This window comes from Ciona intestinalis, chromosome 4 (genome assembly GCF_000224145.3).
Source record: "Ciona intestinalis chromosome 4, KH, whole genome shotgun sequence".
In the NCBI taxonomy this organism is placed as follows: Eukaryota; Metazoa; Chordata; class Ascidiacea; order Phlebobranchia; family Cionidae; genus Ciona; species Ciona intestinalis.
The window spans coordinates 2694752-2718415 of record NC_020169.2 but is presented as its reverse complement, the minus strand read 5'-3'; the positions used below and the strand labels follow the sequence as shown (position 1 = coordinate 2718415).

Sequence of the window (23664 nt, the reverse complement as noted above, 5' to 3'; positions counted from 1 at the left end):
CACCTATAAATTCCCGGTAATTATTATTACAAAGAAAATTCGTTGCAGGTTAGAAACGTGTGAGTTTTAAACTGTAAGTTGGGTAATCGCCGATTAGTTTTATAGTTTTATTAAAGTAGCAATCCTAGTAGAGTATTCCTTGCTTAAACTAGCGTCTGTTATTAATTTCAATGTTGACCGGACAAAGTTTGTCGCGCGTAGTATAAATGACACTATGCCGTATTTATTAGAAAAGCTCAGTAGCAAAACTTTAATTTTACGGCTAAATGTTTAGTCCTGTGACACTTACCTTGTGTTACACGTGAAAATCGTCGCGGAAAACAGACTTTGATCGGGAAAAGACGAAACATGATTGACACATTTTTAATTAAATTTCTACGCTACGAAGGACCGCGGGAGAAACCATAAGGCTTATATCCAAAAGCCTCGTACATGGTGAAATCGGCGCACGAACGCGGGGCTAGATAGAGATACAAAATTTGACGTCAGAACACACGCGCCGGGAAAACTGCCGGAAAAATATAAATGCAAACCGGTATCGGCCGGATTTTTATTTTTTACATGCCTGCTCACCGACCGCACATATATATATATATATATAGTGGGGTGGGGGAAGATGGGACACGTTTCATTCTAATTTTTCGTCCGATTCGGTAGCAAACAAAGAAAACGCAAATAATTATAAAATCGTAACCACCCGACTCCCATAGACCGTTGTTAATTGTTTAAAATACGATCAAGATATTTGGATGTTATGAGCCAAAGTCGTTCCATCTTCCCCCACCCTACTATTTATATATATATAGTAAAAATGACGTAGTACATTTTCACGCCTAATCTAACAACGTTATCTTTTATCAGGCGTACCGCGTAACGGGAGCTTTGTCAGCACAAAAATCGATCGAACTAAATCTGAGAGCACACCCGACTACAAATCAAGCGCCCCCCCGACAACACCGGCTTTTTTCTCAAGTGTAAGTAATAAGTATCTATAGTACTGTGGGGTAAGATGGGACACCTTTAGCATATAATATCCAAGCATCATGATCGTTTTTTAAACAATTAACAACGGTCTCTGAGAGTCGTAAGGATGCGGTTTTATGATTTTTTGAATATTTTCTGTTTGCTATCAAATTGGTCGAGAAAAAAAATGAAAACGTGTCCCATCTTTCCCTACCCTACTATATATCCATACAACGCATAATGTTCTTGGCCGAGAACTTGTTTTGGCTTATTTGGAGTATTTTTTAAATTAAAAGTTCTGTTCTATGTGGTTGAAACCCCACAGCGTGACACGCTGTGGGTTCTAATATTTAAGCCAGAAATATCACATTACCCCGAAACCCAGTGTGCTGCTATACCTCATGGATTTCACCAGAAAAAAAGTTATTTATTAAAATAGTTGTTTAGTTTAAATTTGTAACTTTTTGAAATCGCAATTTTTATTTTTCAATTCGCAATTTTTATCGTCGTTTTTTTAATTTGAAATTTTGATTGTAAATGTTTTATGTTACTATCCCAGATTGGAAACGAGAGAACAGCATCCGAACTCCGCATCCTCTCGGAGGAGGAGAAGTTATTAGAAGAGGAAGATCTTTCATCCACTCCTCCCCTCCCTAAACCTCCTCTTCCTCCCATTCCTACTGGCCGATCTTCAAGATCAAGTATGACATCCGCAGCATCCAGTAAAGACATGGGAAGAGGTTTGCCGTTTTCACCATCAAGGTAAAAAATCTAATCTTTTATTTTTTTATTTGTTTTAACAAAAAACTAAATATAATGTTTATGTGTTTTTTTTAACAATCTTTTTTTTATGTTTTTTTAACAAAAAATCATTTTTCTATGTTTTTTCACATTTTTTTTATTTTGGTTAGTTTTGTTTCTTGTTGTTTTTTTTATTTAAGAAAAAATATTTTTGTTTGTTTTTTTATCAAAAAAAAACATTTTTAAATCTTGTTTCCAACTGGCGCTTTACACGCAAGCATTTGCCTCCATTAATCATAGCTATCTAAAGTTTTTCAGTTCTAGTCAAAATATGTCCCAGGAACTGTCGTTTTTTCAATCCCACTCTTAAAAATTAACAATTTTACCTTTAAAGATCGGTCCCTGAAATGAGTGTACTTATTGAACGAACTGATAGCACCGAGACGCCACCTATTAGTAAGTTAACTCTTTTTAATATACAATTTTTCCATACCACGTACTTAAACATTTTAGGGTCTAAATATGCTTTTATAATGCCGCGTGTTTGAACTTTGCTAACTATCGACCCATTACCTATACACACGGCTATGTACATAAAGGGCTGTATACAATACCTCTATTTCTCTTTATTTCTATTTTCTGTGTCTTAACAACTACAAACGTAAATGCACACTAACTTCATATTATTCTTATTTTTATTCCACTAAAGTTTTGTAACATCACACAAAACGAAGTTGTTTTAGCAAATCATGATAAACACGCCCGCTATTTTAAACTGTCTCATTTTAATTTTTGGAAGAATGTTTCTTTATTTTATATTTTTTTCATCTATTATATATTTTGTGTTAGAACTTCGATGGTAGACCTGCCTATATAAAATAACATCAAGCTTAATTAAACCGTTAATCTCAACTGCAGGCGCCCGCAAAGATATGGCTACTTCCCCCGTGATTCAAACATAATGTTCACCAAACGGCAAAGATTACATGTGAGCTCGTGTGTTTCACCTGCACTGTGTTATTCTGCATACACTGCGCCGTCTGCACCACACATTTACTTCACTGTATAAATATATTGTGTTTTTTTTGTATAGAAATTTACCTAAGTCTAAATTTTACCGTTAAAAATCACTGTAAAGTTACCTTTAGGTCTTTTTCTACATTTTTACCTGTGAGATAACAAGCTAAAACGACAGATTTTTAGCATTTGTATTATAGTTGTATTGTACTTAAAACGCTATTAGCGTAAGTAATTAATGTAATAAATAACAGCAAATAGAAAGTACATTTCTGAAGATTTTGAAGTATGTACCATTTTTATAACGGCCAACAAATCGTTTTGAAAAGTACCTCAAAAGTTAAAAAATTTGCACAGCTTATTAAAAGTTTATAGTAATGAATGTAGTATGATTGAATATTGCGTGTGGTCTTAAGCGTTATGGAATTAAAGGCCACCCATTTAAGACTTTGCTTAGGCGTGTTTTCGCTTCTGAAATCCGTTTCTGTAAACAAATTACAAGATAAGAGACTCATTTACAAGATAGACGCATATTTCGTGAAGTAAACATGTAACTAATTAATGTATAGTAGGTTGGGGGAAGATGGAACACTTTTCATTCTATTTTCTTGTCTCATTTGGTAGTAAACAAAGAACATTCAATGAATTAGAAAAACGTATCTTCACGACTACCATAGACCGTTGTTAATTGTTTAAAACGTAATCAGGATATTTGGATAATATGTTCTAATGGTGTCCTGTCTTTACCCAGCCTACTATTTTACTTAAAAGTTATAAGTGTGTATAAGTCTATACTTTCGTGCAACGAGCTCTTTAACCTTATAACCTTGGACTTTGATTAATATGTTTGAACAGGGTTAAATATCACTTGTTGTATTTATTTAGCTGGCGTTTTGTTAGTTTAGCATTTAGGATTGAGTGTTATGGCATACCTGGTGACGCCATTCTTCTGATACTCTCTCGGGTCTTTTACTTCTTTGTTTTTTCCGAAGCTCACTTTGTACGCCATCAGCACAATGAACTAAAAACACAGTACGTGTAAAAACGTAGTTAAACGTAACTTTACGTAAGTAAATAAGCGGTACCAAGCTATAAAAATAGGAACAGCACACCGGTCAAATAAAGGTAAAAATGTCGTCACACTACGTAGTTTTGTGATGTCATAATGTTGTTTCCTCTGAAATTAGCGAAAACTGTTTGAAAATTCATTTAACCTAAGTTAGTCTATACCAGCGTTTCTTAAACTGGGGTAAATTTACCCCTGGGGGTAAATTCCACGTATTTAGAGGGTAAATGAGCTACTAATCAAATCAGTTGACGGGACAGAAAAATTGTGCCAATTGTAGTACTTTACCAGACACTGAACAACTCGTTGCCAAAAATCTATCGCATATGAGCGCCATATTACATATTGGGGTAAATCTGACAAGCATCTTCGATAAAAGGGTATAGCATACAAAAAAGCTTAAGAATCAATGGTCTTTACCTTAAACCACCAAATGTGTATGGCAAGCAGGGCCAGCATCAAACCGTTCGTGAAAAAGTAAAACGGTGGCACTTCAGTTTCTCGAAGGTAGCTGACATAAGCACCAACGTAGATTGCTTTAAGTGGGAACCAGTACAGTCGAAAAACGAACCTGTACATATAATAGGGCATATTACCATAGGGTAAAATGGGATTTCGGTAGGACCTTAATCTCATATTTTTTGGTCATGTTTTGAACAATTAATGGCGCTCTTTTAGAGTCGCAAGTTTATTTATATCATTCTGTAAATATTCTTTGTTTGGTACCAAATGGGACAAGAAAATAAGATAAAAGGAGGTCCCATCTTACTCCGCTCTATTATATACCTAAAATGCCATTTGATACGAATAGTCATGGGATTCGGGAGAAATTAAATATGGTTACCAGTTACGGTATTTCACAGGCCGATCCACGAACTGGCTTGGGAATTCCAGCCACAAAAATGAAAACTAATCATTTACACATATAGTCTACTAATTTATGCAAGTTTTACCTGTGAAATACCGAAGTAAACGACGAATTTTGGGAATTACAGCCATAAAATTTTAATCTAATCATGTACATATATAGCCTACTAATTTATGTAAAGAGTTAATTACCATGAGATTCCGAACGCTATGAAGCCAGCTGTAGATAAAGTTTCACATCTAGTTTCCCATACCCCGCCTTTAGTTTTTAAATAAACCGTCAGCTTTGTAAGTTCCAGGAAAATATCGCTGAAGTCATGAAAAAATAGAACGAGTGCACCCAGATGCGTATACCTGCGACCGGTACAGTTTAGATTTTACTGAGTACTACTATATAACTAGAGTCACACTGTGTTAATTGGTGTCTGCCAGACTTCCTTTAAAAGCCCTATAGTTCTGTAGTCGCTACGCTTTGGCCAATATACATCCCGTACAAAATGTAAAATGCTTTACATGTGACTTGACAACAATTTAAAAAAGCGAGCAATATAAATATTAAATGGGATTTGTAAAGATTTTGTCTGATTATTTGTAAAGTAATTTTTCACTTACCTAAACAAATAAGAGGAAGAAAGCAACAAAATAGTAAAAACGTGGTGTACTAGCAGCACTACAGAATCTTTGCGCCATTCATCTAGTATTGCGGTGGCGTATATTGAGTGTACGTAGAAACTCAACTGTGCTGCGTATGCGATGTACAAATCCCATGGCACTGTACATTTGAGATTCCAATCTAAAGTACACTTGTTTCAATTGACCGTAACATATTGAGTATTGACATGCGCTGAAATTAATTACTAGTTTCGTTACATACCGCGCAAGCAAGAAAGTCGCCTACGCTTATACCAGACGACAATCAGACCGTAAACTATTTAGATGATATAGTGAGTGGGGAAAGATGGGACATCTTATTATTCCATTTTGTTGTCCCATTTTGCTGTAAACCACGACCGTGAGTAAACAAAGAATTTTCAAAGAATTATAAAATCGCACCCTTCCGACTTTCATACACCGTTGTTAATTGTTTAAAACATGGTCAAGATATTTGGATACCATGTGCTAAAGGTATCCCGTCTTCCCCCACCCTATTATACATGACTATAAACGGGCATTGTTAAATTCTATATGACTAGAAAACATGAAAATATAGAATATAATGTGTTAAACTACCATAAACATTAAAAACATGAATTTCTGTATTATATGATTTCGTATAAATTACTATAAATAAAATTACAATGTACTTTGGCCTTAACAGTAAATATGACTTATTTGTTGCTAGAATAACTCATACTGCAAAGTAAATTTTTAAGTTTTATCATTCTGGAAGTATTACCCATGCAGCACCGACAACGTGGTATATGTAATAACCGGTTACATCACGGACAGTAAATCACGAAAATTATTTGGCACGAGTCGTTAAATTATTTGGCACGAGTCGTTCGATAAAATGTTGATGTTATCATATCCGTACGGTGAATGTACTGACCTTTAATTGCTAAGGAGGGATGATAAAAAACATCGTATTGGTAAAGAACCAAAAACGCCGAATACAACCACGCAATTGTGGATACAGTTAGCTTCCACATACATTCGGGCGCCTTTTCTTGTTCCTTTTTTGCCAATCCGGCCGCATTTGCCAGTGGCTAAAGTTAAAACAACGTGTTAGCGATCATATCTGATATCAGAGATCGAAACAGAATATGTGTGCTAATTTTACACCCTTGGCATTTACGTATAGGCCTAGAAATGTCACTTTGGATTTTGTAAACCGGTTGCCCGGGCTAAGCGAAACATCAATGTATGCTTGAACCAAGTGAAAACGGACTGTATTATAATCATAATGTACTTGGCTACGGTTCGTCTGGCACTGTAGTATACGCGTGTTTATGGTGTGATGTTAACTGTAATGACGCGTGACCAATTCGTTTTGACTCTTTTGAGAAATTTTGTAAAATCCAACGCTTTTACGTTATGTAATCCGGTATTTTGCATTCAACATTACCTTAAAAACATTTTTTGTAAGCAATTCTCTGGCGATGGTCCATAGATAGGCCGCTGCGATTATACCAACGATATCATTTACTGTACATGAGCCGTGCTGTCGCAAAACAGACCACCAGCCTGAAGGTGTAAGATCGTACGTTTCCAATTTATTCCAATTGCTGGACAGTGCGGTACTGACGTCAGTAACAAATTCTTTGTAACTCGGATACTTTTGAGCGTAATAGTTTAATTCTTCACCTGCCATTAGATTTAAATCTATTTGACCTAGAATAAAACTAAGGATTTAAGAAGAAACTACAAATATGCTAAACGTAATGATACATCTATTTTTGTGCGGCCCAGAAGAGTAAAATAATATTATAAAAAAACTGTATTTAAACTGTTTCTGATCATTCTGTCAAAATTGGTACTCATTTCACTACATTCTAGCTTACCCTGTCTACAATACTGACACCCTTCCAGGCTTCTAACCAACTAGCATTTATTCTTTAACTGGCAAAAGTTAGACCACTATACTATACTATACTATTTAACAGGAAGTCATACGACCCCCAGTACCCTTCGTGTGAATGATTTTGCTAGCTTACATGTTGCTGGCTTCAACTGGACAAACTAATACATTAGGTGGTTTGATTTACAACGCTGTAATTTAATACCAACGACATGATGCAACTTCTATAATATCCGGGTACTCAACATTCTTACGCAGCCGCCACAACCGCTCTGTAAATACATTAAAATTTCAAACGAGATGCACTCGCTACACGCGCGAGAACGTCCCTTTTACACTAACATGCGAATTCGTCTGCCAAAAGCGCCAGGCCAATCTAATTGGAAGCCTATAACTTTATTACAGCAAGGTATATATCTAAACCAACCGCACAGCAGGCGTCTAAGAAGCACCCAAGCCAATTTACCGCACCGCTTATTCTATCTATTATACAAACCACGTATTCGCATTGACGTTTGTACTGTACTTTTATTTCTCTTATAACAATAATTAGTTTCCCGGAACATGAATTATACATTGGGCTGACTAATATTTCGCTTCTGTACAGGCTGTTTTTGTTAGGCTCATGACCTGATAAAACTGTGAAAACATTTGTGTTTGACGGCCCAGCTCGTCAGTTAACTACTTTATATGTCTACACAGCTGTTTGTAAATGTTGCACGGTTACTTCGTTTCGCAAGCTGGCTTTTTCAATGACTGCTCAGTGATCGGAAGTCAGCTTGCGAAGATTTTCTGCTTACCACCGCATTTGTACATTTGACCCTTCTTTATATATTATAAGCACGTTAATGCTAAATTGCATGCTTTGCGCCAATAGGAAAGCATACCGAGCTAAATAAACATTTAAATTTGTTTATGTAATCTGTGACGTAATTATGTTATTCTGTTACAGACATTCTAGTTTACTTTTCTATATATCGTTTCTGGTTTGAGTTTTTATAGCTCAGACTACGCTCCGCCGGGGTCTGAGCTATTGTTTTGCTACACTTAATATTTTAGATGCGGTATACACGCAAACTTGTCCGCATTTTTCACACAAGCGTGAAGCGGCAATATATTGAATGTATCACTACACATGTTTTGCTTGTTATTATATAACAATAAAACTAAAACTGTTGCTTGATCTACCAAAAACCATTTATAAAACAAAAAGCAAAATAATTTTAAAACAAATGGCGTAAAACCATATTAAAACCAAAACAGTAGGATTTCCCTCAAAACAAACGCATGAAAACTTGACTGAGTTTAAAAGCAAATCGATTTTTTTTTCTATACTTTATTTCTGCGAACGAACTAAACAGAGTAATTACAAGAACTCATACGCTTCTTAAAACTACGTATAAATATATATACTTTGTTTACCTAGAACAATATACTATTTGCATACGCAAAACGAGTAAATAATGCGGTACGTGCGTCGGCTGAAGCATAGAGGTTATTGTTCGTACCGGTACAACAATTTTCGGACGGTCGTTTGGCCAATAAAGAAGAAAAAACATAAGAAAACACTGGAAGAACGATATTTGTTGGTTAAAAGTTTAAAACTGCTTTTGGTAAAATTAAGACGGAGATTGGCACTCAAAGTCAACAGTGTTGGTGTATAAGAACAGTGCTAACGCGTTGATCAACTATATTTGGACGGACATGCAATATATATATACGAACAAGCGCTACGCAATAAAATGGCTTAGACACAGAAAGGCACAGAGTTGAATATACTTCGGTACACTTAACGGGCAATGCTGGGTGGTCGTTTGAAGAGACGGTTACTCGACACTCGTTGTGGCAGAAATGCGACTATTTGAATCTGTATAACAACATAAACAGTAAACATATAGTACTGTGGGGGAAGATGGGGTACCATTAGCACCTAAATCTCATATTTCCTGATCGTGTTTTGAACAATTAACAACGCTTTTTTAGAATTGGGAGGACGCAGTCAATTATTTCTTTACATTATTCTCTTGTGAATGAAAAAATGACCATCGTTACCCCACCCTACTATATACGCCATCAGGCATACATATTGTAGTTAGTTGAAAAATATACAACGTTGCAAAAGTAGCACTTTGACGTCAAATATTTGCGCGTCAGCTAACAGTGTTGTCAAATTAAGTCAGCATATTTAAATTTGCTGTTATACTGTTTAAATACAAAAAGCAATGGAAACACTGTATTTGTCACGCAGCTTTCAATACCTTTTAATTTGTATTCAGAATAGACTTACGATCGGGAGAAATGTGAGGCGGTGAGCGTCTTTCGGTTCCAGAAGACATCGGACGGCGGCCGCTAGACGGCGGGCGAGCGTTTAATCGAGCAGAGCTTGGGCGTGGAGAGATATTGGATTGCTGTGGTGCTCCATCATATCCTGGTCCACCACTTTGCGACATTGTCTTACGATTCTGTTAAAATGTAAGTTGGTTCACTTATTTGGCCTGAAAATCAAAAAAAGGTCTAATGCCGTGGCAAAGTGTTTAGCATGTCTGCATAACCTCTACAGTCTACAGGGTTGCTACCATTGTGGGCATGTGTTTTTGGGGGCAAAACACTTGACAATTGCTCTAATTCAGCAGGTTTCTAAATTGTCAGCCATATACAAAAAAATGACCTAAAATATATACATATTCACCAAAGAAACGAATTGACAATGAATTAAGCAAAGCAATTGGGCATTGTTTGCAGTACAGCAAAATACCCACAACCGCCAGGAATCACATAACCATAAATGCATTAATTTATTTTTTATAAGCACATGACAATCTTTTGCTTCTGGCTATATCGATGGAAACTGCATTTCAAACAAACATTTTCTTCGATTAAGTAAAGCAGGGTGGGGGAAGACGGGACACTTTTAGCACATAATATTTAAATATCCTGATCGTGTTTTAAACAGTTAACAATGGTCTATGGGAGTCGTGAGGATACAGTGTTATAATTCTTTGAATGTTCTTGGTTTACTACCAAATGGAACGAGAAAATAGAATGAAAATAAGTCCCATCTTCCCCCATCCTACCATAAAAGAAATTTAAACCAGTGTTACTTTATGGAATGCATGATATATTGTTACCTGTATAGGAATTGGGAGCTGGGGAAGTCTTCCTCTGTAGATGTGTCCATCATGTCCTTGTAACTCCACTTCCTCTCTTCCAACATCCAGGACCTCTTCTTGTTCCTGCCACAGTTCACTAACAAAACAGAAGATAAATTTGGAAGAATAAAAACAGAAGATTTATTTGGAAGAACAAAACAGATAATTTATATGAAAGAAAAACAGAAGATAAATATGAAAGAACAAAATAGGACTTATTGAAGTAATACTTAAAAGGTAGGGTATTCGTATACAAATAGGGCCAGTCCTCGGCTAATCCCCAGTTTTCATTGCGTGCCTCACTGCTGGACACCAGTGATCACCCACATATTCTATACCCACATAGAATAGAATCTGTATTCCAATGCATTATATCCAATCCTTACCTTAGATGAGTAAGTCTTGTATATCTCCTATGAGGGTATGTTAGTGTGTAGTTACCCCCGCATGCCCGACCAGAGGGAATCATATTTTCCATTCCTTCTTCCTCTCTGTAGTAAAACAAAGTTGACTCTATGTTTAGTGGAAAGAGGACGCGAAAGCAGTTTGGCGGTGCGTGCAAATTAGGTTTGGGGTGAATGCGTTTTTATAATTAAGTGCACCAGCATGCTGGAGAAAAAATGGCAAAATTGAATATTTTAGTGAGTATATAGTAGGTTGGGGTAAGATGGTACATGTTTTCATACTTATTTTTTGTTCCATTCGGTAGTAAACAAAGAAAATTTAACTTTTAACATATTCGTAACCTCTAAACGAGTTGTTAATTGTTTAAAACATAATTAGGAAATATGGGATATTATGTGCTAATGGTATCCCATCTTACCCCACAGTACTATACGTCTCCACTTTATGATTAAGCGTCAGTGTTTTTGAAATGGAGTAAAAAATTGCGGCGGTGCATGAAACACACGGTGACGTGGTGTGGGTGAAATGGGGTACAACGCGCATGCGTATGGGGCCATGCAGGGGTCATTGACCTTGGGCACCAGCATGCTAACTCGGGTTACCTGAGTGCACGCAACAACTTATCATATGGAATAATAGCAGGCAGCTTGCGTGGAGTAATCAACCTGTACAGAACGCACCAAATTTTGGGTGGTTAGGTCAGATTTGCAACCACCCTTGTAACCTTTTGGGGTTTTCGGTCATGTGTATTAATTTGTTCAGTAATTATTCTACAAAACGGAAATGTTGTGTTACTCTGTAGCTTAATTACAAACAGATATATATAGAACTGTTAAGCTGACACGAGTATGAAAATGGACACCTATGTGTTGTTATGACTGTCATTGCTTGCCACACAAGGATAATTAACCTACATTCGTTTATAAAACAAATGCTACATCTAAACTTCTTAGCTGACTAAGATACAACACAACTATAGCTTATACTTATAGTATACTGAACTGTTATGCCTCAATTCAACTTGTTTGTTGAAATATTAAGTCTAAATCTAACTTATAATATACTGTATTATGGCTCAGTCTAACCCTTCATGAACTTGCTGCTGATATTGCCCTGGTGTTGGGTAATGGGTTCTGAACGCCAACTCATCTAATTTTCTCAGTCTGGCCATCTCTCGCTCTTCTAATGCGGCTCGAAAATTTACTGCATTCTTACCGATCAGCATTCTGTGTATGATGAATTTTTGTATGTAGGGTAAAAAAAGTATTGCATAATTTTCCAAAAATTGCATAGTTTTCAAATTTAATTTTTGTTGCCTAAAAATTAGCATAGTTTTTAAACTGTTTCAAGGACTAAAAAACAGACACAATTTTTCTAATGCTGTTCAATAATATACTTCTGTAAATATAGACCTAGTCTTTAGTAATTTAAACTAAAATCCCATAAAAAACAGCTGGAAAAAAAAGAATTTACCCTCGTGCCTGTTGCCGTATCTGGTCAAGTTCGAATGAGGTGTACGGTCGAACTGATTTTGTCGCTGGAAGCCCCGCAGTAGCTGGTATGGATGGTACAGGTCTGTGTGAAAAATACGCTATGAAAAAAAGTGCGGGAAAGAGCGTCAGTTTAAAAGTATAACACGGGTGTTCTGTTTTAAACACTTTGTGCAAGCCTACAAGTTACCACGTATGTAACTTTGTGGGTAAGTTTTTGTATGACTGATAATTTAGACAACCCATTAGTGACCACTGGGTAAACATTTTAGTGTTGAATGTGTTTTTACCCTGTTGGTGCCATTTCCACGGGCCTGTCACATGATATACAGTGGTAACTTTGAATGAGCTGTTTACGGAATCCAGCTGCGTCATCACCATCAGAATAACCTTCTTTCACAGGTCGTTGTTCCAATAGTTTCCGCATTGCTTTTAACCTGAGTAGAATTTGACATTATTGCGAGGAATTCTGGTCTCGTTTATTTTGTTTTTAGTGTGTATATATATATATAAGTTTTTTTCTTTTTTTTCCAAGTCAAGGTGTGTGAAAACAGCTGTATTATAGGTTCTACATGCTAAAATATACAATGCGCAAGTTATAAAAGTAAAAGCAACTAGTCTGTTTGTATATCACTTAAACTAAATGGTAATGTCATTGCTTCTAGTTCTTAGTAAACAGTTTAAAAATGTGTTGCTCCGTGAAAGTTTTCCGCAAACAAATGGATGATGTATCTAAATTCACTGTAATATTGAGTAAAGTAATTATTTTGTTTGCGCAAGGAAAGGCCCATCATAGTGTAATCAGCTACTGTATTGTAAGTAAGTTAATGTACACAAACTAAAGTCCAATACCTCATACACTTAAATACAATTAAGTAAAACTCAATAATGATAGAGTGTTCCATTAGCGCCAATGTAAACAAGTAGTGTAAGTGAATAATCGGGCACAAACTGAAGTCCAACACCTTTTATCATGTTACTAGTCATAAAAGAAATTAAAATCAATCATAGTTGGACGAACATGCAATTGAGAATTTCAATCCCCATATGAAACTTTACTAGTGTACTACTTATTTTACAGATGTAAAGCTAGGTGTTACCCTAACTTCTTCTGCTTTTTTGAAGTGACATCAATTTATATTACTGTCACACTGTTTTCAAGATGTTTAAACAAAAAGCCATCATTAGTGTGCTAGTAATTTTACAAATGTAAGTTGGGTGTCACCTCATGTTTTTTTTGCTTTTAGAAAGCAAAATTTAAGCTTTAAATTTTTTACACCGTCTCAAATGAAAACTTTTCATTAGTATGCTATCATTTTATAGATGTAGAGTTAGGTGTCATCCCATCTTTTTATTTTTTTACTTTTATAAAGCAACATAAGCTTTAAATTAGTTTCACACCTGTTTTCAAGATGTTGTTTCAATGATTCCAACTCCATTCGATCCAATTTTCCATCCACGTCTGTGGACAGTTTGTTTACCGCACGCTGCCAATCATTGCCCTGTAGTAACATTATGGTTTACAAGAATTGAAGCCTATGTTTATAGCTTTGTTTATCGTAAGGGGCTGTTGGGTTAGCATGTTGTGAGCTTAGCTAGCGTTAGAGGCCGATCACCTTGTTGCTATGGTGTAACATGTACCACTAACCCCCTACTTAGAACTTAACGTGAAGAAACTGTATCAATCGTCAGTTTCCAAGCTATTTGAATAGTTGCCTCTCCAGCTTTATGTTAAAATACAAACACAGCAATCTTGGGTTTATGGCTAGTCCAGCTGAGTGCGCCAGTCAACAAGTTTGAGTATTGGCGTTGTTGTTTTAGCCCCCACTTAAACAGACAGGTTACATTTGCTTACACAACTTTATTACAAACCACCGTACTTTATTAGTTTCACAAAACTCTCGACAGAATTCCAATAAGTTTTAATTGGCAAGCTCTCAAACCAAACACTGGTAAAATTTACAGCAAGTTTATAACCCTATGCTTGCTGTAAAAGGATTTGGGCATTTTTTATTGTTTTTGCGATTTCTTTTTAGTTTGTTTAACCGAAATCGCAAAAACAATAAAAAAATACCCAAATTATTTAATGGCCTGCTTGACATAAAAATTAAATACAAGATTTTTAGACACCCCTTTTTATTTTTATGATAAAATAAGCATAATAACCACACCTGTCCAATTATTTTTTCCAGCATATCATCCAAATTTTTTGTGATCTCATTCGTCGTTGTGTCAAAGTCAGATCTGTTGACTTTGGTTGTCAAAGCACGTTTGTCTGCTTTCTGTATAACAATGGACATGGATATTTACTACAAGGCATAGATCAGTGCAAAGTTATCTTAACATTGAATAGTGGTAAACGGCTATAGCTTCAATTGTAACGATTTGCAGACAAAATATTAATGATATTATTTGGTTCAATTGTAGAAAAAAAAATTTGGAGGTTTTAACACCAGAAAATATTATATTTTTAAGTACAGGACAAACAACAAGGCCAGCACGTTGGAATGTGGTGCTTTACCAGTTTTGTGGTAACACAGCCATACAAGACGAAAATAGCTTTATTAAAACACGTCTTTGTTTTACTACAATTCTTTTAACACTAGCAGTTAAACCTTTAAGAGTACTTGTATGTTGTATCATGTAACTTACAACGTCAATTTCCATTTTTACATTCTCCTTGTCTGCTTTCTTTTCCTCAAGTTTCTCAACGTATCCGTATAATGCCTGTGAATTGGTACGGAAAATTTTGCAAAAATTAAGAAATTTATATTAAAGTAAGGTCACATGTTTATCCCAATGTTGCAGGCCAACTTAGGAGTTACAAATCATGTGTAATATTTCACTCTCTTAGTGTTTACAAATTACCAAGTAAGTAATTGTAAGAATGCATAAATCTTAGGACATACAGTCATTTGATTGATTTGTTAACTCTTAAATTAATACATACGTTCTGTTGGTTAATTCTTAAACTTACATCGATATGCTTTTGCTTTGCAGTGTGTTCATCAATAGCAGAATGAACAAGTCTGTTGAGTTTCTCCATTTCAGCTTGGAGGTTGAGCAGAGCATTCTGAATGTTGGTGATCGTAGCTGCTTCCTATTAATAACCACATGTCAAGGTAAATTGTTATGACACACATGTCATTGTAAACTATGCTAGGCTAGTGATGGAAAAGATGGATAATGTTAGTACATTATCTCATATTTCCAAATCATGTTTTTAACAAAATTACCAACCCCCTTTTAGAGTTATTAGGATGAGGATACAGTTACATAAATCTGTACATATTTTTTGGTTACTACCAAATATCAATATAAAAAAATAGACCACCTCCAACCTATTCCATGTAAGATTTAGTATTATGTTTTAATAGTCGTAGGTTGCAATGTATTTATAAGACAGAGTATTGCAGAAATTGTCACGCCTTTTTAGTTAGTACCTTTGCATTGGCATTTAGGCTCCTAATTAAAGAAACTATTACTATCTGTAGATTACACAATAAAGATGCTTGGAATATCCGAAGAAATTCATTTTACACATGATTAAACTAAATGTACCTCAAAACACATATGTATTGGCTAGCCTACCTGCTGCTTCAGTGTGCTACGTTTTGGTGTCAGCACTGGAGCGTCAAGTATTTCTCTACTGCCTTTTTCCTGGGGTTTATGAGCGCTAAGATTGCGAGCAAGTGCTCCCTGGTTTTGCTTTAACTGATCGTTTTGTTTTTTCAAATCCTTAAACTGCTTCATTAGTTCATTGAGGGAGGATTTAATTTCTTTGTTCGTGCTCGATAACTCAGTATCGGCTTGTTGTAACTCCCTGGTATTATTGGTAATTTATATTTAAATCTATATAAGGTTACAGGCTATAGCACAACATGAACATAAACTGTATTATCATGCATTTCTATCTAAATTCTAACCTGGCTACAAATTTGCACTGGCGCTTTTTTATCCTTTTTTCAGTTTTTTGGATAAAGTTTGAGCACCTTTTTTTGTAACTATATTTTGTAGACTTTACCATGGCATGAGCCCAAACTGTATGCAATCAAATCATTTCAAAACTAGACCTGTGCATTCTACCTGTGTTCGAACCTTACGAAAAACGGCTACCATTTTACACCTGAGCTTTTTCTATCAACTCCTCTTACTTAAAACTGTTTCCCATCTTCTGACTTAATCTCTGACATGCTAACTCTAGTTTTCTAACATCCACTGCTGATCCTCCGGAAGACTCATATCCGGAGCTCTCTCCTCCGTCTGTCCTCTCCCTTCCTCCCCCCATGGATAGCATGCAATCAATGCTATCTTGTTGGTTTCTCAACATTTCATTCATCTTAAAATAGAAAGGGCATATAGATACAAAAGCTGGGGTGGCAAGGGAAACAGGCCTATCTTGTGAAATTTTCTGCACTACAATAATCAGTAAACATTACAACCAAAAAGTCAGATTTCTTTCTTAGGAATGGGCGCCTAGCTATCCCTGCGTTTTAAACATTTTGGCCCAGTGAAAAGACATAAACAAAAATCATCCGATCAAACTGAAAATGAAATCAAACCCTTCAAAAAGATAACTATTTAAAAACCACCTTTTAAAAATCATGAATACTACATAAAATGTCGATAATTTAGTTGCTGTCTAAAAACATCAAGTAACAACTGAATAGATTAGATTAAAATGTATTATTTTTTGACCACAAATATGGTTCTATGAAAACTTACCCTTTCTTTATCTTTTTCAAACACTGAAATATTCTCTTTAAGTTTTGCGAGTTGCTCCCAGATATCATCAGGTATTGCCTGGCCAGCTAAAACAAAAAAATGGATAAAAACAGTTTATATATATATAAGGTACCATGGGGTAAGATTGGACACTGTTAGCACCTAAAAACCCATATTTTCTGATTTTGTTTTTACCAATTAACAACACTCCTTTCGGACCACAGTTATATAATTATGGAAATATTCTTGGTTTACTAGAAATTGGAACGTGGAGAAAAAAGAATGAAAACATGTTTTGTCTTACCATAGGCATACCCATACGCAGCTACATAACAAAAAATAATCACCCACAAAGTAACAGACACGTTTTTCGGCCATGCGAGGATGAAGTAAGTTACATTCAATCATTTATTCACATATACACCAAATTTAGGATTGAACAATAACTTTTCACTTACACATATCCGATTTATCCGCTTTGGTGGGCATGGTTTCCTACAAAGAAAAAAATCTAATTATAGAATTTATTACAAGCATAAAAAAAAAAAATTTTTAATATAATTAAAAAAAATAAATAAATAAATAATTAAAAAATAAAAAGAATTTATTTCAAGCATAAAAAAAAATAATTTTTAACACATCGTTGATCTTACTTCTAACACAACCACCCTTTCATCAAGCTCATTGTGGCGATCATTCAATGCTCCAATTCTTTCCAGCATCTCAGTTGCCTGGTAGTTGTGAAACAAAGTCAGAGTTATTATAAGGGCAAATACAAAACAAACACGTCTGGCGTTTTGAAACCGCAAACTTACGCCATGTATTGTAAACACGGAATTGTGATGTTTAATTTGTAACCAGGTGTGTTTATATTACTCACATTTTTTGGCATGCTTACTGCCAAATCAAAATTTAAAAAATACTGCCAAATCAAAATTAAAAAAATACTCTGCCAAATAAAAATTAAAAAAGGGCAATGGTAAAGCAGAGTACTTCCATACCAAAGGAGTTGCTGACTTCAGATGTAGCAGAATTACTTAAATGTAACTTTTAACACTACATTGCATAGTTTGTCATGATTATAAATACTGCCAAAAAAACAAAAAATGTAAACAAAAGAATCAAATAAATTGGAAAAATTGGAAAATTGGTCATTGGAAAAAAATGTCCCCAATCATAAAGCTCTCTAAAAGATGGCTTTAAATTGAGTTACGCAAACTTAAGTTTCCAATATATTGGATTATTAACCTATACTAAGGTAACTAAAATATTACTCTAGATATAGCAGAGTTACTCAAATATAAGTCTACATTATAATACGGCATTAACCTGTGGGAATCTTTCTTTTGCAGAACTAAGTCTTGAGCTCGTTGGTCTTGAAGTGGAAGGTGTTGGTATAGGAGATTCGATTTCATCCAATGCATCCTATACAACATGCATAAAGGTTGTAGTAACTTACATACAAGCATGAACACGAAACACTGTAAGTAGGATGGGGGAAGACAGGACACCCTTAGCATACAATATTCGGGTATCTTGATCATGTTTTAAACAATAACAGGAGTCTATGAAAGTTGTGAGGATATGGTTTTATAATTCTTTGAATTTTCTTTGTTTACTACCGATTGGGAGGAGAAAATAGAATGGAAAGATGTCCCATCACCTCCCACTACACTGTGTTCATGACATAAAGAACAAGAAAAATATAAAATATACTGTAAATACTTTTTTATATGCAAAGGTGTTAAAATAATGCATTTCATAATAAATTAAAATTATTTAAAAAAAAAAATTAATTTAAGATTCTATAACATAATGTGACATTTATATTATATATATTTCAAGTTACTTTCTGTCTTTGCAAATCTTCAATCTTCTTCATATGTTGACTTAAAGCCTCCTCAAGTACTGGCCATGTTATATAGGTTTCAAATTCACTTGCATCAGGGTATTTGCTTAATTTTGAAGTAAGTTCATCCTGAAAACAAAGACGTGATATTTACAATTTATTTTACACAGAAATATAACATGTACAGATATGATAATTCACAATTGTATATAACAGTATACAAAATACCATTTTCAACATTTGGTATTTAAATCTTGTATGTTTATTACACACAGCTTGGATATTTAAAACAGTTTCGTATAATATGTAATTAAATAGTAGGGTTGGGGGAGATAGGACACCTTAAGCACATATTATCCAAATATCCTGATTGTGTTTTAAACAATTAACAACGGTCTATGGAAGTCGTGAGGATACGGTTTTATAATTCTTTGATTGTTCTTTGTTTACTACTAAATAAGCAAAAATAAAATAAAATGAAAAGCTGTTCTATCATCCCCCATCCTATTATACAGTATACATAAAAACTTTTGTATTATTTAATAGGTTTATCATACCATAACTTTTGCAACATGCATCTATATTATATAAATTGCACAGAATCATGACTTACTACTTGTTTTTGTAGATTATTTATCCGATTCTCATAAGCTTCAACTGCATTGAGTCTGGATTTAATGGAACTCAAGTCCCCTGCCTGAATGAAAAGTTAGATTTTATTTTGTTGTTTTAGCCAAAAAGGGGTTGTAAAAAATAAACAATAAAATGTAAAATATTAAAAATAAAATATGTTACATGTAAAATATAGGCAGAAGACTAAAAATAGTCGAATATCATAATGTTTAATGTAATAAATCTTATTGAAAGATTTTTGGTTCAAATAAGTTTCTTATGAATAGAAAGTATGGTACATTATAACACATGATCCCTGCTCAAATAGGAACACCTTTTATCAAATAAAGTTTGTGCCTTTGGCATCACTAGACTTCGCCTGTATAGAAACCTATAAGCACGTGCTTTTAACTTTGGCTAAGATGGAAAGGGACAAATAGGATTTAAATTCCATTGTGCCCTCTGTTATTAAACATAAACGGCAGGGGCCATTCATTGTCGCGCTGTGAGTAACTCAGTGCGGCGGCCTGAATTCAATAGGATGACTACCCACGGACATTGTTAACTGAGTTTAAAGGGTCCAGAGAGCTCACGTAAGAAAACGCTTGCGAACAATGGAAAGACGAATGAATCTTGTTTCAGCTGTACACAAGGATTTCATTTTAAAGCCCTCTATTTAAAGTGACACCATTTATTACACGATGTAGATTAGTAGTAATATAAACCGAGTAGGTAAACACTCAAAAACACATGTACAGCTGATGGGATATAACAACCAATATAATTTTATTCGCTGAGAAGCAAATCTTTAAATATCTTTGTGCATAGCACTGTGGTTTATAATGAATTAAATACTACAGCATTGTGAAATAATTTACTCAGCATCCTGTTTCACTTTATATACAACAACATAACACTGTATTATGTCTGGTATAAAAAGTAGGTAATATTAAAAGCTCCAGATTTTTATGCAATGTAACTGCTTGGATAAAGTAAAAAATTTATACAAATAATGACGACTAAGTTTTCATATTATTTCAATTTAGGTTTTTAGTGATTTTACCTGGTCTGTAAACTGTTTCATGTCTTTTTCCATTTGTTCCTGTCTTACTTTCAAATCTCGAATTTCACGCAACAAGTCATCAATTAAAGACAGCGCCTGATAAAACACACAAAGTATAAATCACATTCGCTTGTTTAAACTTGTCCATCCACTTCACGGCAATGTAAACCAAATTTGCTTAGCACACGCAGCCTTACAGTATGGTTAAATACAAATATTTACTTGCGCTTAATAAATAAACTGGCTATATGCATGTTAATTTTTCTACAAAATGATAAACTGGTATTGACAAGTCAAACAAAAAAAACTAGAGTCCAATCCTAAATAATATAAAAACATTTTTGATTTATTTTTTAACAATTTATTAAAAATGTTTTACGATATTTTTGTGTGTAAATTTTTTTTGTATAAATTATTTTTTTTTTTGTTTTATTTTACCTTTTCTATGCCAGTTTCATTTGTTTCTACTTGTTTCTGTAACTGCAAGTGTTGCCAGACATCAGCGGCAGAGTTTATTGCAGTACCAGACCTACGAGGGTACGTAGACTTTATCAAGTGCACTTAAGTGAGCTTATGTGTATAAAGCTACATAAACTTATTTGTTCATGTTGTTAGTTTAATCCTACATTTCTGGTAAAGGTTTACAAAGGTTAAGATATCGGTACAATGATTTAAACAGAATATACTCACTATTTAATTACTCCCATGAACAAATTTAACACAAAAATCAATAAAATTATTTTACAATGTTAGGCTATTCAAATCATAGTTATTTTAAATTACACTTGTGGTAATACACAGAAACCTTACACATAGACTGACACAGTGCTGTATTACTAACATGTTCATATCAAATTAATAACATAAAATATTTCCAATAAAGTATTTTTTAATATTTTAATTTGACTTTGTTTTTTTTTAATTTTTTTTTTTTTTAAATACAAACAAAGCCAATACAGTAGTTTTTAAATATTTTAGTTTTACTTCGCTTTTTCAATTATCTCTGTATTGCTTGGCAGTTGGTTCAAAACTTCGAGTCGATTTTCCATCTGAGAAACTTTCTTGTCCAGCACTTCTACAGACCTGGACTTTACAACCGGCAGGTGATCTGTAGATAGATATATAATAAAGAATCTGAAATTTACGCAATAAGTTTGGTAATTATAATTTCTTTTGGTATTTTTTCGAAGTGTTTTTAAAAACTTAGTGCACTAAATTTTACTGTTCAAAAAATAACCAACTTTTTGTAATGTTTAAAAAATAATGCTTTTTAGTTTATTGTTTGAAAAATAAACAGTTTCTTTGTAATGTTTAAAAAATAATGGTTATATATACATATAATTTTTAAAAGTTAATTGAAAAAGGATTTATAATAACTACAAAATAATTGAAAATGCAGAATCCTATACAACACTATATCAATCTACATACCCGTGCTAACTTCGGTAACCACATTTTGAAGGTCAAGCCTGTTAAGTATTGAACCTAACAGCGTGTGGAGAATGTTGAAGTTGACTGCTCCTATCTGCAACAAGGAAAATAATTTTTAACGATTTTTCAGAAAAATAATTTTTAAGATTGTTTTATTTTTTTCAAATTAAGTCTTTTTATCTGCTATACAATTTATTGATTAATTTTCAAAATATTTCAAATGAAAAATTAATCTGACTTGGTGAAATACCAAGCAAAAAAATTACTAATTAATTTAGAGGTATTTTAGAAGCAAAATCATTTTGACTTGGTGACAAACCAAGCAAATAATTAGGAGGTAAACATTTACAATGGAGGTTCCATTCTGTTGAAGGTATTGTAAAGTATTCAAATTTAAAACAAAATTTGTTACATAGATTCTACAAACAGATAAGATTTGTTTGGCTTAATAATCGTAAATTTGGCGATCGGTATTAAGTTTAGAATCGTTACAGTCGTTCGTATTCAAAATTTTCTTTGAAAGTTTTACCTCTGGTGTCCCCAGTGATAAATCCAGTAGCTCAGTGAGTGTTTTCTCAGTTTGGTTAATGTTTCCATCGATAGTCATTTCCGTATCAGAAGCAGGAGTAGTTGATAATGTGACAGACATCTGCTGGGTATTAATAGTAAATTAAACATATTTATTTCCGGCCTAAATCCTAGGTTCTTAATTTCTCATAAACCTCATCCAGATAAAATAACATATATAATATATTAAAACATATGTTTAAACATATATATATATTATATATAAATATATAAGTTTCAATATTTATATTTGCAGTGTTTCCAGAGGTAACATTTAAAATGTAATACAGTTACGTTTAATTGTTTGTTTGGTATCATAGCTTGAATTTCACTTCGTATTTTTGTTCAAATTATGTCATATTGTTACTTTTGTAATAAATGTGCACGTTTTTTTACTAAACCCTTTAAAGTATGATAAAGACTGACCAAAACTAATAAAGATTAAATACTTAAAAAAACACATAAAAGAGCAAGTCGGTACATGCATACAATCAATTAAAATTATTAAAAATTTAACTAATCTTACCTTGAATGTTTATAACAAGGACTTCCTAAAAAATTGGGGTGAAAATACAAAACGCAAATAAATATGTTCTTAACCTTTTTTTCTTCAGCTTAAACTTTCATTCTTCTTTGTCTGTAAGACCGTTAAAAGAATCTATATTAGAACAGCGCGATTGGGCGCCGTCTGGTATGTCGAAATAGTTCAAGTGATACAGCGAACTATGTAAAACCGGTCTTCACTTCAAGACTCCCAACTGAGAAATGAACCATACGCGGATGAATATGTACATTTTACAACACAAATTTAGTATTTACCTTAAAATCGTTGACAGCTATATGCTTTTTTGTTTAATTTACCATTTAAAAGTATTTTTCCAAGCTTTTATTGTACAATTCTGCAATAAAAAGGGTTAAAAAGGGATTTAAACTTCACACTAAAACGGTTACCTGGCAACCAAGAGAAGCCGGCTGGTTTTATTGAATTATGACGTCACAATAGTTAAGGGAAAGTCCCTTTATTGGAACATTTTCAGCGACAGCGTGTTTTAATTTTTGTCGAAAAGCACTGTTTTTAAAATCGAATTTTAAGGTCAGTCTATGGTATATTTTGTTTACACAGTTATAGATCAAACACATTGATTTATGTAAATCGTTTTGTAAATAATTATAACAACCACAATTCATTTTTGTTTAGTTC

General features: G+C 33.9%; 3 protein-coding genes across 12 annotated transcripts in view; 1 reads left to right on the top strand and 2 right to left on the bottom strand.

The window, feature by feature from the left end:
• Window positions 1–9566, top strand: part of LOC101242598 (protein Daple-like) — a 28157-nt gene extending 18591 nt beyond the window's left edge. For 3 of the 4 annotated variants that reach the window (XM_004225918.4, XM_026834182.1, XM_026834183.1), the window contains exons 28-31: window positions 862–974; window positions 1523–1725; window positions 2099–2160; window positions 2623–2985. In XM_004225918.4, the coding sequence (XP_004225966.2) occupies window positions 862–974; window positions 1523–1725; window positions 2099–2160; window positions 2623–2666 (422 nt within the window). In that variant the 3' untranslated portion in view covers window positions 2667–2985. Of the gene's footprint in view, window positions 1–861; window positions 975–1522; window positions 1726–2098; window positions 2161–2622; window positions 2986–9448 lie in introns of those variants that run through there. The other variant, XM_026834181.1, reaches the window with a different exon arrangement.
• LOC100186491 (ceramide synthase 1-like) lies at window positions 2901–7730 on the bottom strand. The gene is made up of 7 exons (XM_002127319.4): window positions 6720–7730; window positions 6204–6360; window positions 5267–5447; window positions 4847–5008; window positions 4208–4358; window positions 3654–3742; window positions 2901–3205 (listed from the first exon to the last, which is right to left on the bottom strand). The coding sequence occupies exons 1-7, from the start codon at window positions 6963–6965 to the stop codon at window positions 3175–3177; spliced, it is 1017 nt and encodes a 338-aa protein (XP_002127355.1). The 5' UTR covers window positions 6966–7730; the 3' UTR covers window positions 2901–3174.
• LOC100186493 (glutamine-rich protein 2) lies at window positions 8496–23663 on the bottom strand. Of its 7 annotated transcripts, none has more exons than XM_026834197.1 (26): window positions 23283–23663; window positions 22990–23100; window positions 22426–22548; window positions 21897–21990; window positions 21450–21573; window positions 20904–20994; window positions 20466–20561; window positions 19404–19487; window positions 18791–18919; window positions 18271–18366; window positions 17595–17672; window positions 17400–17436; window positions 16942–17027; window positions 16371–16555; window positions 15808–16039; window positions 15194–15316; window positions 14869–14943; window positions 14388–14498; window positions 13618–13718; window positions 12507–12653; window positions 12200–12301; window positions 11812–11952; window positions 10708–10812; window positions 10301–10418; window positions 9460–9634; window positions 8496–9039 (listed from the first exon to the last, which is right to left on the bottom strand). In XM_026834197.1, the coding sequence occupies exons 3-26, from the start codon at window positions 22543–22545 to the stop codon at window positions 8999–9001; spliced, it is 2691 nt and encodes an 896-aa protein (XP_026689998.1). In that variant the 5' UTR covers window positions 22546–22548; window positions 22990–23100; window positions 23283–23663; the 3' UTR covers window positions 8496–8998. The 7 variants fall into 7 exon arrangements, with proteins under 7 accessions (XP_026689998.1, XP_026689997.1, XP_026689999.1 ...); XM_026834196.1 differs by having other exon boundaries at window positions 22426–22545; XM_026834198.1 differs by having other exon boundaries at window positions 22426–22545; window positions 23064–23100.
• Window position 23664: the final 1 nt, after the last annotated feature.